This window comes from Erythrolamprus reginae, chromosome 2 (assembly GCF_031021105.1).
Source record: "Erythrolamprus reginae isolate rEryReg1 chromosome 2, rEryReg1.hap1, whole genome shotgun sequence".
Lineage (NCBI taxonomy): Eukaryota > Metazoa > Chordata > Lepidosauria > Squamata > Dipsadidae > Erythrolamprus > Erythrolamprus reginae.
The window spans coordinates 275631100-275647237 of NC_091951.1; the positions used below are offsets into that span (position 1 = coordinate 275631100).

The following is a 16138-nucleotide window of genomic DNA, read 5'->3' on the forward strand; positions in this document are numbered from 1 at the left end:
CAGCTTCAGTTCAACAAGCTATTTAAGCTGAAATTTTACACAGAAATTGTTTTGGTTACAGATTCATCTTTTGCTGCTGCTCCACTAAACATGCCAAAAGTTTTTTCCCCCTCTTTCTTTCTTTCTTTCTTTCTTTCTTTCTTTCTTTCTTTCTTTCTTTCTTTCCTTCCTTCCTTCCTTCCTTCCTTCTTTCTCTCTGTCTTACAAATATAAGATAATTTAAATAAGATTTTAGGTAACTATTTCATAGGTGATACAGTTCATAATTCTAACCATACTTGCCCATTTATCCCACACATAAGCTTTTGTCCATGAGGTTGCGTCCATATGTGTATGTTTTTCCATGCATAGGCATAGTCTACTTTCACCATGTTGAGTAATGAAAAATTCAAATGAATTCCCAGAAAGGTAAAGAATACTCAGAAAAGACCTTTTATAACTGCTGGGATGATTTCTGGGAAGGTATAATAACAAAATATTACCTGAAAGATATTTCTCTATAAAAAAAGGATTCTCAGAAGAAGTAATGAGCTTGAGTCATTTTAATTTCATTTGTCCTTCATTAAAGTTACCTTGCTGCTTGTTAATTAGATTAGTTTTTCAATCTCTTGTTTAATAAATCAATACATTGACAATTTATTTGATTATGCTAAGGAAAAAGGTTAATATTTCTTTATCTTGCATTTGTGAATTAATCACTTACATACAATCCTTGTTTTGTTCCCTCCCTTTTCTCCAGCATTGCAGTGATAATATACATCTTTGTCAGTCAGATATGAATATTGTTGGTGCCTGGAGGAGAGGCTACACTGGAAAGAATATTGTGATCACCATTTTGGACGATGGAATTGAAAGAAACCATCCAGACTTGATGCAGAATTATGTGAGTATCCTTGTCGCTTCAGACTACAGAGCCTGTTGCTAATTAATAATAGACTGCCTCTGATTGGTGATCCAAAGACAGTAATAAAAGTACACAAAACCTGTGTATTTATACAATATAGAATATTTAGAGAAACAAGTAGAGAAGCTGGATTCAAAGGCAAAAGTTGAAAACTGAGAATCCAATCAAACTGTATCTGCAGACCAAGGTGTAATACATGTAGTACTCTGGGGCAGTTACTATGAAATTCTAAATAACTGAACTATAAGCAAAGTCAGGGATGAGCAATCGAGTGAAGTGATCAGTTGTTTCTATTCCATGTACACTGAGTTCTTAATCTCTCTCTTATTATCACATACTGTACTTTGTACAACTATGTCTTGTTTTATAAGCTAGTTGACTTTAATTCATTCTCAAGTTTAATATTCCTCTTACTTATCTACTGAATATATCTTAGATTACAGCTGAAAAATATATTTACTAGAAAGTTATATATATTTCATCATAAATTTATCAATTAACATTTGAGGTGCAAAATCATATAATGCATTAATATGCATTGCCAATGAACATTTAAAATTCAGCAGTTTGTTTAGATCAGAGTTTTTTTATTACCAACATTTTCTAAAACATTTACTTCATCCTGCCTATCAAATTCTTAACTGTAATCTTTACAATGAGGATATAGTTTTCTCTTAAATACACATTAATCATGCTATTTTTAGAAAACAGCTTTGGCTGTGTGTTTACATACTAGGTATAAATCATAGTTTAAAAACCATAATGGTTGGGTTCATATGGCGCATTAAGCTGCAAGAAATTAACCACATCACTATAGTAATTTACTATAATGAATCCTTTTAAAATGATTTGGTATCAGATTCCTAAAAGTATCTAAAGAAAATGTGAAATGATTGGTTTCTTTTACAAACACTATGTCTATACATGTATATTTAGATAAATAAGAAAAAATAGGAAAAGGGGAAATATTAATGATTTAATGTGCCATAGATGCCTGTAATAAAAATTAGGTAACATAAGTTTTAAGTCCCACTTATGCCATACACTCTTCTAAAGTAACTCATTTCTTCTGGATGTCCTTAAAAACATACAGGTCTTAGCTCTCTCTCTCTCTCTCTCTCTCTCTCTCTCTCTCTCTCTCTCTCTCTCTCTCTCTCTCTCTCTCTCTCTCTCTCTCTGTGTGTGTGTGTGTGTATAAATTTCCCAACACTCTATTCTAAAGTATTGAATATTAAAGAATTGTTTTAAGCATATAAGATTTTTAGAAATTACTGCACCTTTTTCCTCCCTAAAAGAGGCTGAAAATTCAGGTGCATCTTATACTCTAAATGCAACTTTTTTCAAAGCTAACTAAGTGCTAACTAGGTGCTAAGGATCTTCCCAGCTCTTATCTTGCAGGTTCTTTCATTGTTACTATCTGTAAAGAATATTTTTCAAGCTCTAAGTCTTTGCAGAATTTTTTTCATTACTCTAACTTGCTCCAAGTAAGTTTCTTTCCAGCCCTAACCAGGTACTAAGGATCTTCCCAGCTCTTACTGCTTGCAAGCTCTTCCATTATTGCACTCTGATAAGAATGTGTTCCAAGTCCTTTCTTTACAGGGTTTTTTTCATTGCTCTAACTTGCTCCAAATGTTTCTTTCTAGCCCTAACCAGGTGCTAATAATGTTCCCAGCTCTTACCCACTTGCAAGCTCTTTCACTGTTACTCTCTGTGATTGATGTTTCCAAAGCCTGTCTTTGTAGATTTTTTTTAATTGTTCTATTTGCTCCAAATATTTCTTTCCATCCCTAACCAGGTACTAACAATGTTCTCAGCTCTTACAGGCTTGCAAAATCTTTCATATGAGAGCATATGCATCAAGAAAAAAAAATCCTTATGTGTCCAATCACATTTGGCCAATAAAGAATTCTAGAATTCTAAACAACAATCAGAAAGTTCTCAACAGTCAATAAACAGATACCAAGCTGACAGCTACAAGCTTTAAGACAAAGCCATGAACATTACTTTCTCTGTGGTTTGCCAGTCTCCTTGGTAATGTAGCTCATCATGCCAGCTTCTTCTGTTTAATAAATAACTGTGCCTGCAAGTCACAACCTGCCATTGATAAGGGCTTCTTTCCAGGGCAGCCCAGATTTGCCAATTAACAATGCTAGCCCTCCAGATATGCACAGATCCAATTATCATACATAACAAACCATAGTCTCTCACCAAACCAAGTCACTGAGCATTCCTTAGTGTCATCCTGCGCATATCATCCTACAAAAAGTAAGATGAAAAAGCAGTTGATGAAAATAAAGCAGGTTTAATTTGCTACATTGGTTCAGAGCAACTCAGGGTTTTTGCTTATTTAAAAGCTGTTATATTTCCCCCCTCTTTTCTGCTACTTATTATTAAAAAGATGGAAAGGGGACATTGAAAGATAAATTAAGCAATATTCTACACTGTTCTTAACTTCCTATTTTAAACTCAATATTCTGACAATATTTAGGAAAAATATTATTTCTCATGGTATATCCACTGCATATTCTTAAATTCTGTTTTACATAATCCATTCACACATTAATATAGAATATGGGAGCATACAAGGCAACAAAGGGAAAGCATAATGGGTTCCACATATGCTGTATCAGCAGAAAAAATGTTTTCAATTTCACTCAGCACCAAGAGTTTTCTTGGGGAGGTAAAGTGACTTCATGTGCATTATGACCTAATTTTCATTGTTCTTGAGAAGACATCAAACACACATGCTATCATTGTAGTTTATATTATATCCAGAATTATTTGAATTTAAAAAATGATATTGTTGTAATGTAAGTGAATTAAAAAAATAAGTGTGCACAGATTTCCAAAGGAGTGTCTCAGTTTGACCATTTGGTTTGACCTGTCAAACCAAACCAAAAGAAATTTGTGAATTGAAACAGGGTTGTCCTTTGAAACAACCAAGAAAACCAAATAGCTATGAAATACTTTCAAAACTTGATACACGTTCAATGGTATTTCTTCTAGTTAAGAAGTGTTATAGGCAATATACAATTTGCAACTTTATATCCATACCTGGTCATGCTGAATGATATGGTAGCCTTTCTGACATTTGACATGAGCAGCCAATCACTGAATTGATTGATTATATGCCATCAAGTTGTTTTCATCCCTTAGTGCTCACATAGATCTTCTACATGATTATCTATTCCTAATCTTTTTTTTAAGTCTCCCAACTGTGCACTCACCCTCACTGTAATTGAGTTCTAGCCACTTTGCAGCTGGCTGTCCTCCTCTTCTCTTTCCTAATCAGTGAATTGCATCATCTTATTATACTGTATGTATTGGAACTCTTTTAAAACGACAGTGCTTTGCACTTTATTCACATTCTCATCTCTCAGAATTTTTAATCTGGTCAGCTTTAAGATTTCGCTTACAGACATTTCAATGCTTTCTCATTATAACTGGCGACATTTGTAAAAATTGAATTTCAAACTTTTGAATTGAATTGGTTTACCCTCAACTATTGAATCACAAACTCAAATCAAATCATGTTCCCCTTGAATCTCAGATCGTCAATATGAGTCAAATCTGCACAAGCATACAAATTGCCTTCTCATTCAACTGTATCATTTGGCTGGAATAAAAAACAGCTGTTTTCTATGGGAAAAGTGAAGAAAATAAAATCCAATTTTACACCCATTACACCCCTTAAATATATGAAAAAGAGTAACTGATACATGTTTCATATCATTTCCAAAGTGGGCTTATAATTGAAGTTGTGTTTACAAATCCTTTATCAACACATGCTGATATTTCCTTTAGGCAAGTAATGTTCCCTTAGTGTCACTTAAATAGCTGTGTCTTTTAGCAAAAATGAATCCAGATTGGAAATAAATATATGTGTTGAAAAGGATTTAGATATAGAAGCTTGGAGTAATTAGAAACACATGAAAATTATTTTAACTAAGGCAATTATTTTTCATAAATTTAATTTAATTTAATTGACTTTTAAGTCAAACCAGAAATAATTTTAGGTTAAATCAGAAATAATTACTTACTACAGCAGTTGCAACAAGTGGGCACCATGCAGCCCTCCTTCATCTTATTCCCTGTAGCCTGGATATGCATTATCCATTCATGCCATGCTGCAGCCAAAAGCTGGCATGTACTCTCATTCACAACTTTTCTTTCCAAATATATATGATGACTTTCTATAGAGGGGATGAGCAGATAGTCATGGATCACAAACATGAAGACTCTCCCTTGATCTACTTCTCTCAACCCACCTAGTAGAAGTCACTAGGGACAAGATGGAAGGTAGAAAAGTTGGACTTCCCAGCATTAGCATCTAAGGGTTTGGTTGCGCACTAAGTTATAGAGCTAAAGAACGACTGACCAGCAGAAAGAGAGTTGAGGTTGCCACCATTGATTTATTCTATTATTACAGCTGTTTGGTGCTGAGGAAAGTAGAAGCAACAGCTGCAGCTTGCCTATTTGTTCACCACAAAAGGAGTGGAGAGGAAGTTGCAATGAGGCCAGGACTAAACATTACCTCATCACTATATTGGTAGTTGTGGGTATCTCAGATAGGTGCCCTTCTTTGGGTTCTTTTTCATCTTTTCTCTGACAACAAAACAACAGCTGGGAAGAGGAGTAAAGTGTGTCCCTCTTTGTATATCATCCTTTACTTGGGCTTTGATACAAAAAAGTCCCAAAAAAGTAGAGTGGGTGGGAAGCATAATCAGAGAAGGAAATGTGAGGTACCATTCCAACAATTTTCCCCCAGTATGGTTGGTAGATGAGGTTGTCTTGATGAAAGTTTAGCAGCTTTCTGTAAGAAATGTAGCTTAGCAGCTTTTTGTAGGAAAGATTGATCCTGAAAGCAAAAATGGGAAAAATCTTCTTTGGGGCTACCATCAGCACCAAGGATGCAAAACTGTAAAGACCTCATTCAAGACACCTGTCAAAAGTTGGGGTGAAATAAGTCCAAAATTCTGAGCTTATTCCACTTTTATTTCTAGGAGCAAAACACAAAGTTTGACTAGAGTGGGTGAATAGAGTAGAGGAATGAATATGTTTTTATTTTTAATATATCTTGCCATGTTTAAAAGCTGATGGGGTAGTAACTCAGGCGAGACGAAAGACTGTAACTCAACTAACCTTTATTGTAACAGTAACACATCTTAAACAGTTCTAAGGCAATGATCCTCTAACAGCTCCTTAAAATATAACTGCCATAATTGCATTAGCCAATCAACGTTTAGCAACAGCTCTGCTCCTAAAGCAGCCCCTAGAGGTTCAACAGAACACTGCACTCTCTTCCTCCAAGTTGGCGCAAGCATCACCTCGTAAATACGGTGGCTGGCGCCTGATTCTTTCTGATTGTCGAAGGCTTCCTGAGCTATGGACAGGATGCTCTTTCCTGTCATTTTCCTCACAACCTGGTGGGCTAATTTAGAGAGCCCCAAGGCTGACAACCAGTCTAGCCCTAAAATACTGATGAGGGGATGCTCCAATATTTTTAGTGGCAAATGGCAATTGAATTTCTTTTACTGCACATTAAAAAGATCTTTTCCCACAATCGGAATAGGTGAACCCTGATAATCTTTCAAAATTAAGGGGCAGGACCTGAGACGTCTTTTCGACATGTAAGGTAGAAGACGCTTTAAAGTGCTCCACAATACTAGCGATATAGCAGATCCCATTTCAATCTCCATGGGACAATTCTTTCCCTCCATTCTGGGGTTAATCTTAAATTTTCCACCCAGATTTTTTTGAGTTTGAGAAATAGTAGCTTCGGGAGCTAATAGCACCCCAAAAATTAGTTGACCTAACTAATCTCTTCATTAGTAAATTCACAATAGAGAGCTGCTTTTCTCAATGCAGCCACATATTAGTTCTCAGATTCCCCTTCAGCCTGATTCCTATGGTAAAACATGTATATAGAGTGCTGGTGAGACCACATTTGGAATACTGTGTTCAGTTCTGGAGACCTCACCTACAAAAAGATATTGACAAAATTTAACGGATCCAAAGATGGGCTACAAGAATGGTGGAATGTCTTAAGCATAAAACGTATCAGGAAAGACTTCATGAACTCAATCTGTATAGTCTGGAAGACAGAAGGAAAAGGGGGGACATGATCGAAACATTTAAATGTGTTAAAGGGTTAAATAAGGTTCAGGAGGGAAGTGTTTTTAATAGGAAAGTGAACACAAGAACAAGGGGACACAATTTGAAGTTAGTTGGAGGAAGGATCAAAAGCAACATGAGAAAATATTATTTTACTGAAAGAGTAGTAGATCCTTGGAACAAGCTTCCAGCAGACGTGGTTGGTAAATCCACAGTAACTGAATTTAAACATGCCTGGAATAAACATATATCCATCCTAAGATAAAATACAGAAAATAGTATAAGGGCAGAATAGATGGATCATGAGGCCTTTTTCTGCCATCAGTCTTCTATGTTTCTGGCACATCTGGAGGGAGATGGAATGTAATGGTCTTTTAATTTAGCTAGTGTTTCTTCCCAAGATACTGTGTGAATGGACTGAGGTGCAAAAAGTGCTCTAGCTGTCTCGAACATCTCAGTGCCACAAAACCCGAGAAAATGGGCTCATTTCATATCACCAGACAATTCAGTATAGGCATTTGTAATTAGGAAGCATTCAAATCTGGCCACATATGAATCCCATATTTCCTTGTGAGGATTAAAAGGTACAAAAGTGTGTTGGGTAGCCATCTTTCATTGAATTAAAGGCTTCTGAAACTTTTTTTTCCCCATGCAGGTAGCTCAGACTATTATTATGACTTGAAATAACCTCAGTTACATCCCATCCTTTGTCACCACTGCTATGCTTAATAGCCAATGGGGTAGTAACTTAGCCAAGACAAAAAACTGTAACTCAACTAACCTTTATTGTAACAGTAACACATCTTAAACAGTTTTGAGACAACGATCCTCTAACAGCTCCTTAAAATATAACTGGCATAATGATGTTAGAATGATGCCTAATGCTTCTAGAATGCTTCTAAAATTATTCTAATGAGCATCTATCATCATCCTTGGCCATTTTTTTTGAAATTGCTGTAATTATTATTATTATTATTATTATTATTATTATTATTATTATTATTTATTGGGTTTGTATGCCGCCCCTCTCCGTAGACTCAGGGCAGCTAACAACAATAATAAAAACAGCATGTGACAATCCAATAATAAAACAACTAAAAACCCTTATTATAAAACCAAACATACACACAGACATACCACGCATAACTTGTAATGGCCTAGGGGGAAGGAATATCTCAACTCCCCCATGCCTGGCAGTATAAATGAGTCTTGAGTAGTTTACGAAAGTATTAATATAGATTCTGTATTAATGTATGACATATCTTCAGTCTTGCAGTCCTCATATTATGAATTAGTTCTCATCTAGCTCTCATGAGACCCATGCTTTAAGAACAATTCTATTTCCTAAATACAATTAAACTGTTAGTTTTGGTCAAGCATTCAATACAGAACCACAGGAATCTTAGTTAACCTAATTACATGCCTGTAAAAACCTGCTGAGGTTTATGAATTTAGATGAATCAATAGCTAATTAATGAAGTTCTGCTCTCCCTTCTCTTTCCATCTTACTTCACTGTTGGTTACAGGACCCAGATGCCAGTTTTGATGTCAATGGTAATGATATTGACCCCATGCCTCGGTATGATGCCAGCAATGAAAACAAGTAAGTCCATTGTATAGATACAGAATATTAAATCTGTTGATTTTAATGAAAATGTGTTTATGGATAAATTAAGTTTGTGTGTGTGTGTGTTTGTAGGTTAGATAGATAGATAGATAGATAGATAGATAGATAGATAGATAGATAGATAGATAGATGATAGATAGATAGATAGATAGATAGGTGTGTGTGTGTGTGTGTGTGTGTGTGTGTGTGTGTGTAACAATGATATATTTAATCTACAGAATGAATTGCCTGAGCAGATATTGAATAACTTAAAGATGAAAACATTAAACTGTTATTTATTTTCAGCATAATTATTATTTCCATGGCAATATTTTTTAATGTTTGCTAATGATTTTCAATATTATCCAATGGTAGAACCTCCACAGGTAGAAAAAATATTTAACACTTCCCGTTAAATTTATTCTGAAAATTCAGTGACCTTTCTGAGCAGATTTGCATAGTGATTTATAGAGAGAAAATAGGATTATAAAAAATAGTTTCTTATCCTCAGTATGGTTGCCATTTTTCCACCAGTCACAAAGAATTACTTTTCAAAAGGTTTGTAATATTCATGTTATGAAGGATGCCTGTCATTGTAGGAATAGAAAAGTTGTCAAATAAATAAATGGTGACAGCATTTGGATTGGTGGCTTATCAGCAGAACAGATATGAAGTAGAATGAAAATTTTCTCAGAAATAGAACTGTGATCTTAATATGTTCAATAGACTCTTTCACTAAACTGCTTCTTATAGGCTGAGATGAGAATCTGTATTACTTTCTGAAGGGTCAGTTGTTACTGACCCTTCAGTTGGTAGGATGAGTATTTCCCTCCTGTTCTTTGTACACATTTATATAGCCATGTACAAAAATATTCTAATTTGGTTTATCAGGTTTTTTACCAGAATTGTTATATGAAAATGAAGCAATAAAACCCACTGCAAATAATTTTATCATGATGACAGTTCTTAAGAGTCAGAATAATATTATCATTTAGGATTTTGTGCGGATGTAGCTGCTTCATATATGAATAGGATAAGTTTATGTCATAGATGGGTCTTCAACATCTTGCGGAAGGCAAGGAGGGTGGGGGCAATTTGAATCTCATGGGGGAGTTGATTCCAGAGGGCCGGGGCCGCCACAGAGAAAGGTTTTCCCCTAGGTCCCGCCAGATGACATTGTTTAGTCGACAGGACCCAGAGAAGGCCAACTCTGTGGGACTTAATCAGCCGCTGGGATTCCTGTAGCAGAAGGCAGTCCGTGTATGTGTATTTTTGTGTTGTATTATCTCAGTTTAGCTAACTTAATACATGTGAAGATATACATGACTTAAGCAGTAGACTAATCTTTCTTTCTCCAAATTTTATCTTTGTAATATTGAGCAGCAAATTGTATCAGCTTCTGTTGTGATGAATGAAAACTTCTAAAAATACTATTGAACTGTCAATGCAGAAATTCACATTTAGATTTCTTTCATTTTCATCCCAATCTACTTCACAAGTTCTTTTGTGGATAAAGTAGGAAGAGGAAACACTATTTGTGCTATTTTGCACAAAAGATGGGACATAAGTTGCATGCATACATCCAGATAATTTATAATAACTGGAACCTTGTTTAGAAAATGTCATATTCTATACCTATTTCTGTAAGATTAGTGTTTAGTATAATGTCTAGCAAGTTTTAGCTGCCTGTTTTAGCTTTAGGGAGTGCCCCCTCGTCCTAGTATTGTGTAATAGAGAAAAGAATTTTCTCTATCCACCTTTTTTATCCCATTTTTATACATTTCAATCAAGTCACCCCTTAAACGCTGTCTTTCAAGGCAGAAGAGACCAAGGGGCTGCAACATTGTTTCATAAGGGAGGTGCTCCATTTCCTTGATCATACTTCTTGTCCTTTTTTGCATCTAATTTTACCAATGAATCTGATTTCAATTTATTTATTCCAAATTCTATCCTGACCATTCTGTGGAATTCAATTAAACTTGGAGAGCACCAAGCCTTTAACAGTTCATTATCTTGCATTCTGCATTTCTGCGAGCTCACAGTTGATTCTTGGGCTTTTTTAAAATTAAAAAACCATTTAATATAATGCATTCCTTTAAACAAGATAGATCAAATCTCTTCCTATAATGTGAATCGATTCATTTTTCATCCAAAGTAACAGCCATTAGAACTCTAAAACTCTATTATAAAAACAAATGGAGTCTGTAACAAGATGTGAAATATATGCACACCATATAAGTGATACAGCGCCAGATATCCTGAAACAGAGTTTTATTAAGGCTTCTTAATAAATGAGAATTTGAGAATTTGGGAAAAGGGCATTTCCCTCTATACTTTACTCTTGCGTCTTGTAACAGAAAACCAAAATCTCTTGAGCTTGGAACCAATAAACTTATTTTATAAAATATCAGGATCAGTACCAGAGATGAGAAATATCTCTCTTCACTGATACAGATGACTGCAATATGTGATTTCTCCCTGACTTCTTTTGAAAAAGCATTGGGAAAGGTTATATGCATGTAATTCAGTTGGATTCTGTATTGGTATTTTTTCCCCTTACTGCAAAGAATTGGAACTGTAATTCACACAAAGCCTTTAATTCACTTAGCGGTTGTTACATTATTCTTGCCTATTAAATAATAACAACAACAACCACAAAAATCAGCTGTGTGGAAGCATCATCTGAAGCTATCCATTGCTCCACTCTCTTTATTTTGTCATTATCGACAGTGGACTTTAATGTGTGTGTCAAGCAGGAAGCTAAGATTGCTTTACTACTACGGAATGTGGAAAAGTATGTGTAGAGAATTAAAAACAACAGTTTGACATGTTTGTTTGCAGTGGTGGGATTCAGTCAGTTTGCACCACTTTGGGGGAAGAACCAGTATTAACCTTCTGAGCAGTTTGGTTAGCTGGTTGTAGAAAGAAATCATTAGAGAACCGTTTGTTAAATTATTTGAATTCAGCATTATCTGTTTATGCATTATGCAATTTTAGAGAAATGTGTACTTTTTTCTGATTCCCTTAATTAAATTTTGTCAATCTATTTACAGTCTATTTGTAAATCAAACATTTTATATCTTTCTTCTTCTATTTGTGCAAAGAAAATGTAACCAGGATTCAGCATGGATGCTGGTTTCAGAATAGGAAAATGAATATTTAACAACTTTAAATATTAGTATCTAATTACAGAAAGTTTTTATCAGTTCATTATAAGCAATGCTTCTGCTTTGAACATGCATGTCCACTTTTTCCATTTCAATCTTGTTTGAAATAATTTTATTACTATATTCTCAAAAGCTATGGTAGCATCTTTTTCATAAACTGTCAATAAAGCCTTATTCTTTTTATTGAGAAGTTGTTGCTACTTCTAAGGAAGTTATCTTCCAAAGCAGCAGGTGGATCAGTAGATGAGCAGAGAGGACAGAAGAAAATAACATATAATCCCTTGAAATTCTTTCAACACAGCTGCACAAACATTGCTGACGTACTTGGGGTAAATGGCTAATAACATGAAAATTTGTGACTTCGTTTTGCCAGCATTCTTTAACTTCCACAGCATAAAAAGCATCACATTTAAGTGTCTTGTTCAGTGAATTATGTGGGAATATATTTATTGCAAAAGAACTTGAAAAATAATCAGATCAGCATAAGAAAATATTGATCTTTGCTATTGACTAAGTTTATCGCATTATTATGAGCTTTATATTATATTAATTCTTGCCTCTACAGTCTAATTTTTCATAATTACATTCATTTTTACTCTTCATTATCCTTTCTGGTTTCTCAGCTGAGGTTTGCTGTATATTGAAGAGGCTTAAACTCAATAGCAGATTTCAGGGATCGAGAGAAATTGAATGAAGCTATATTTGGTTTTATATTTTATTAAACTTTCAAAAGAGAGTGGAGTGTCAGACATCAAGAGCTGTAGAACTGCAATTGAGGAAAGCTTTTGGAAGAAGAAAGAGATATTCATTGTAAATCTCAAGAAAAATAATATGAGGGATAGAATACGGTGAGCAGCACTGAAACAACAATGATATCCTGTAAGGAAATTGTTATAAGTGTATGCACATTTATATATATACATTGAAAACAAATTAAAATTCCTTATTGAGAATGCCATTAATGTGTTCAGATTTATGGAGGAACACATCTGATAGATTTGATGCTATATTATCATTATATAATTTTTTATCATAATTACAATTCTTTAAAGGAAGCCTAGATGATGTCTTTTTCCAGTACTTCAAGAATTAGTTTATTGGTACTCTGTGGTACACTGTAATTTCTTTTAAATCCCTACAACATATAAACAAGCAAAGTGATTAATTACTTTGTAAAGTTTGACTATCCTTTTAAATATCCATTTAAATACCTTCTGATACCTTTCAGGTTTGAGTTCCTCAGCTTGTTTTAGTATAAAAGTGTGTATATTGCACTGTACAGGCTCAAAGTTTTGATTACGAACAGTTGAAAGGATAGTTTTATTACTACAAAAAGATTGCATCAATTGTTTCTACATATTTTTTTCATATAGAAAAAGTGATTTTGTTTACCATTTGGCTATGTTAATAATGGATGTATAATTCTATATTACATTAATTTTAACTGGTGATGAGGCATAACTACAAAATTGATATAACTGATTTTATGAGGAAATATGCAAATCTTACATACTCCCTATCTTTTTCAGATCCATTTTTAAATGCCATCATTGCACTTCAATATACATCTGCTATTTCTTCCATTTATTTAAATTAATAAATAAATGGATGAGTAAATAAGCAAAATAAATACATTGGACTAAAATATATTTTAAGACAAAAAATGTACTACCATACATAATAATATTCAAGATTTTATCCAAAATCCACCACCAAAGAAGCAAGTATGGCAGATACAATTCTCTATTTTTGATTTACTAACATTCAAAGAAGAGTTATATACCTACAGCAGATAATTACCGGTACTCAATAATTGTATTATTATAATGCTGCCAGCCAATAATACTTGGGGAAGCTTGTCCAGTTCAATATGTCTCAGTGTAGTTCTATGTTCTTGGGTACTTTGCTTGTACAAAGATTCATTTTATAAAATTATTAAAACTGAAGTAGATCACATAGTTGATAAGATATGGCTTCCAGCCACCAGAATTTCCTTCATGTGCAACAAAAATATATTAAAGCTATTACACAGCCTTATGCCATAAAGTATTTTTAAAGAATATCTATGGGCTTTAATTACCATCTGAACTGTGTAAAGGCAATTTCTTAAACTGCTTGACGATAATTCTTTACCTCATCAATTTCCATCATTCTTATGTTTTGTTTCTGTTATATTTAAGCAAACATTTATGGATTAAAATATAGTCATATATAGATTCTGGTTATATATTAAGATGCTTTACTACAAATCAGTACTGTTCAGTTGCCTTATTTGGCATTAATGCGCCTGCAATAACCATAAGTCTAGCCTTGTTTCCTGAAGAAAGGGAGATCTTTTTCTCTAGAAGTCCTTGAGAAAATCTTATTCTAAGACCAAAGTAAAATGACTACAATTCACCTTTTTAGAGGCCGGACCCACTCTCCAAGAAAGGTGAGGGGAACCTTCTTCAGTGAGTCCTAAAGTGCTTCTAAACTTTGACCTATGCCCAACCTACCATTGGAATGCATTCAAAGTTGTGTGTCTATGGAGACTCTCAGTAATCCAGCTCATGGTTGTCCCACCGGTGCGTTTTCAAAAAAACAACGGACTTTCTTTGCTTTTCATTGAAGTGAAAAGGCAGCTTGGATTAGAAGTGATCCGTCTTCAAGGAAAAACAAAGAAAGTCCAGTTACCCATTGAATAAGCACATTTTGGACACCAGAATTATTCCAATGAGGCAAACTGTATCATTTGCTTTGGTTTATCAATTATTTCATCCGCCAGTGCAAGTTAATTTTTGGGAGTAAATTTAGGTTGTTTCATTTTGACTTGTTAAAATATTTTTAAAATACTTCTTTATGCAATAATGTCGCCTAATTTAAAATATTTTCCTCCTTTTCTAGACATGGAACCCGTTGTGCTGGAGAAGTGGCAGCTACAGCAAATAACTCACATTGTATAGTAGGAATTGCATTTAATGCCAGAATTGGAGGCAAGTGTAATTATTGTTTTTTAAAAAAATACTTAAAAATCAATAAAGTAGTATATAAGTCAAAAGAAGTCACTTTGTTTCCTAAGCATGTCAGTTATCCCTGGTAAGTGTGTGTATAGATATATTGTTAAGTGTTTTTCTACTTGACATTTTGTGCACTTTTACATTTAACTATAACTTAAAGATGATTAAGAATGACTGATAATTCAATTCAATTTATTACATTTGTATGCCGCCCCTCTCCGAAGACTCGGGGCGGCTCACAACAATAATAAAAACAGTATAATAATGGAACAAATCTAATAATAAAATTATATTAAAACCCCCCAACAATTTAAAAACCATAGCACACAAACATAAAATATAATAAAGCCTGGGGGAGATGTCTTAATTCCCCCATGCCTGGCGATATAGGTAGGTCTTGAGTAACTTGCGAAAGACAAGGAGGGTGGGGGCCGTTCTAATCTCTGGGGGGAGTTGATTCCAGAGGGCCGGGCCGCCACAGAGAAGGCTTTTCCCTTGGGGCCCGCCAAATGACATTGTTTGGTCGACGGGAGCCGGAGAAGGCCAACTCTGTGGGACCTTATCGGCCGCTGGGATTCGTGCAGTAGAAGGCGGTTCCGGAGGTATTCTGGTCCAATGCCATGAAGGGCTTTAAAGGTCATTACCAACACTTTGATAAGCCTTATTTTTATGATGGAATACATTCTTTGAGAAAACAATACCTTCACTATTACTTTACTGCAGTAATAATGAAGCAATTACACTGTGTTATTTTTATATCCCTTCTATAACTTTTAGTACTGTGTAAATCTTTTTAGGGGATGAATGGCTTCAACAAAAGTTCATAAGACAGTTCATTAAATAATATGGCCTCTTCCAATAATTAATTGATTACTACTTTGAGGTCTTCTCTGCAGTTTTCTCTGGCATTTAAAATAGCTGATATCTTCTCTGCATGTATAAAGGCCTCTCTTAATTTTTATGTGCTGAAGAGAATTCTCTTTCCCCTCAACAGAAGTGTTTGATTTACTAAAAGTCCCAACTAAATGGTGCTAGTTGACTTGAAGCAAATTGTGTTCATTATTTTCCTCAACAATATAAAATGCAATGCTTTTGCAAAACCACATGCCACTTTGAGCAGTAGTGGACTCCTACTGTTATGCCTAATTGTACACAGCTCTGTGGCTCTGGCAGGAGAGGTGCATTCAAGTGAAATTTTACTTCCTGCACCTGTGCAGGTAGGAAAATCTTGCACAGGGAAGCACGTGCATGCGTGTTTTGGTGAGCTTTTTTGTGCAGAATCATGCACAGAAGCAAAAAAACTTCACCGAAACACACGCACGTGCGTCCCATGCGAGATATTGATACCTGC

At 34.7% G+C, this 16138-nt stretch overlaps 1 protein-coding gene across 4 annotated transcripts in view; it reads left to right on the forward strand.

Annotated features, from left to right (window-relative positions):
• Positions 1–16138, forward strand: part of PCSK5 (proprotein convertase subtilisin/kexin type 5) — a 226586-nt gene that overhangs the window by 79436 nt on the left and 131012 nt on the right. For all 4 annotated transcript variants that reach the window (XM_070742701.1, XM_070742702.1, XM_070742704.1 and 1 more), the window contains exons 4-6: positions 740–883; positions 8545–8621; positions 14675–14763. In XM_070742701.1, the coding sequence (XP_070598802.1) occupies positions 740–883; positions 8545–8621; positions 14675–14763 (310 nt within the window). The remainder of the gene's footprint in view (positions 1–739; positions 884–8544; positions 8622–14674; positions 14764–16138) is intronic.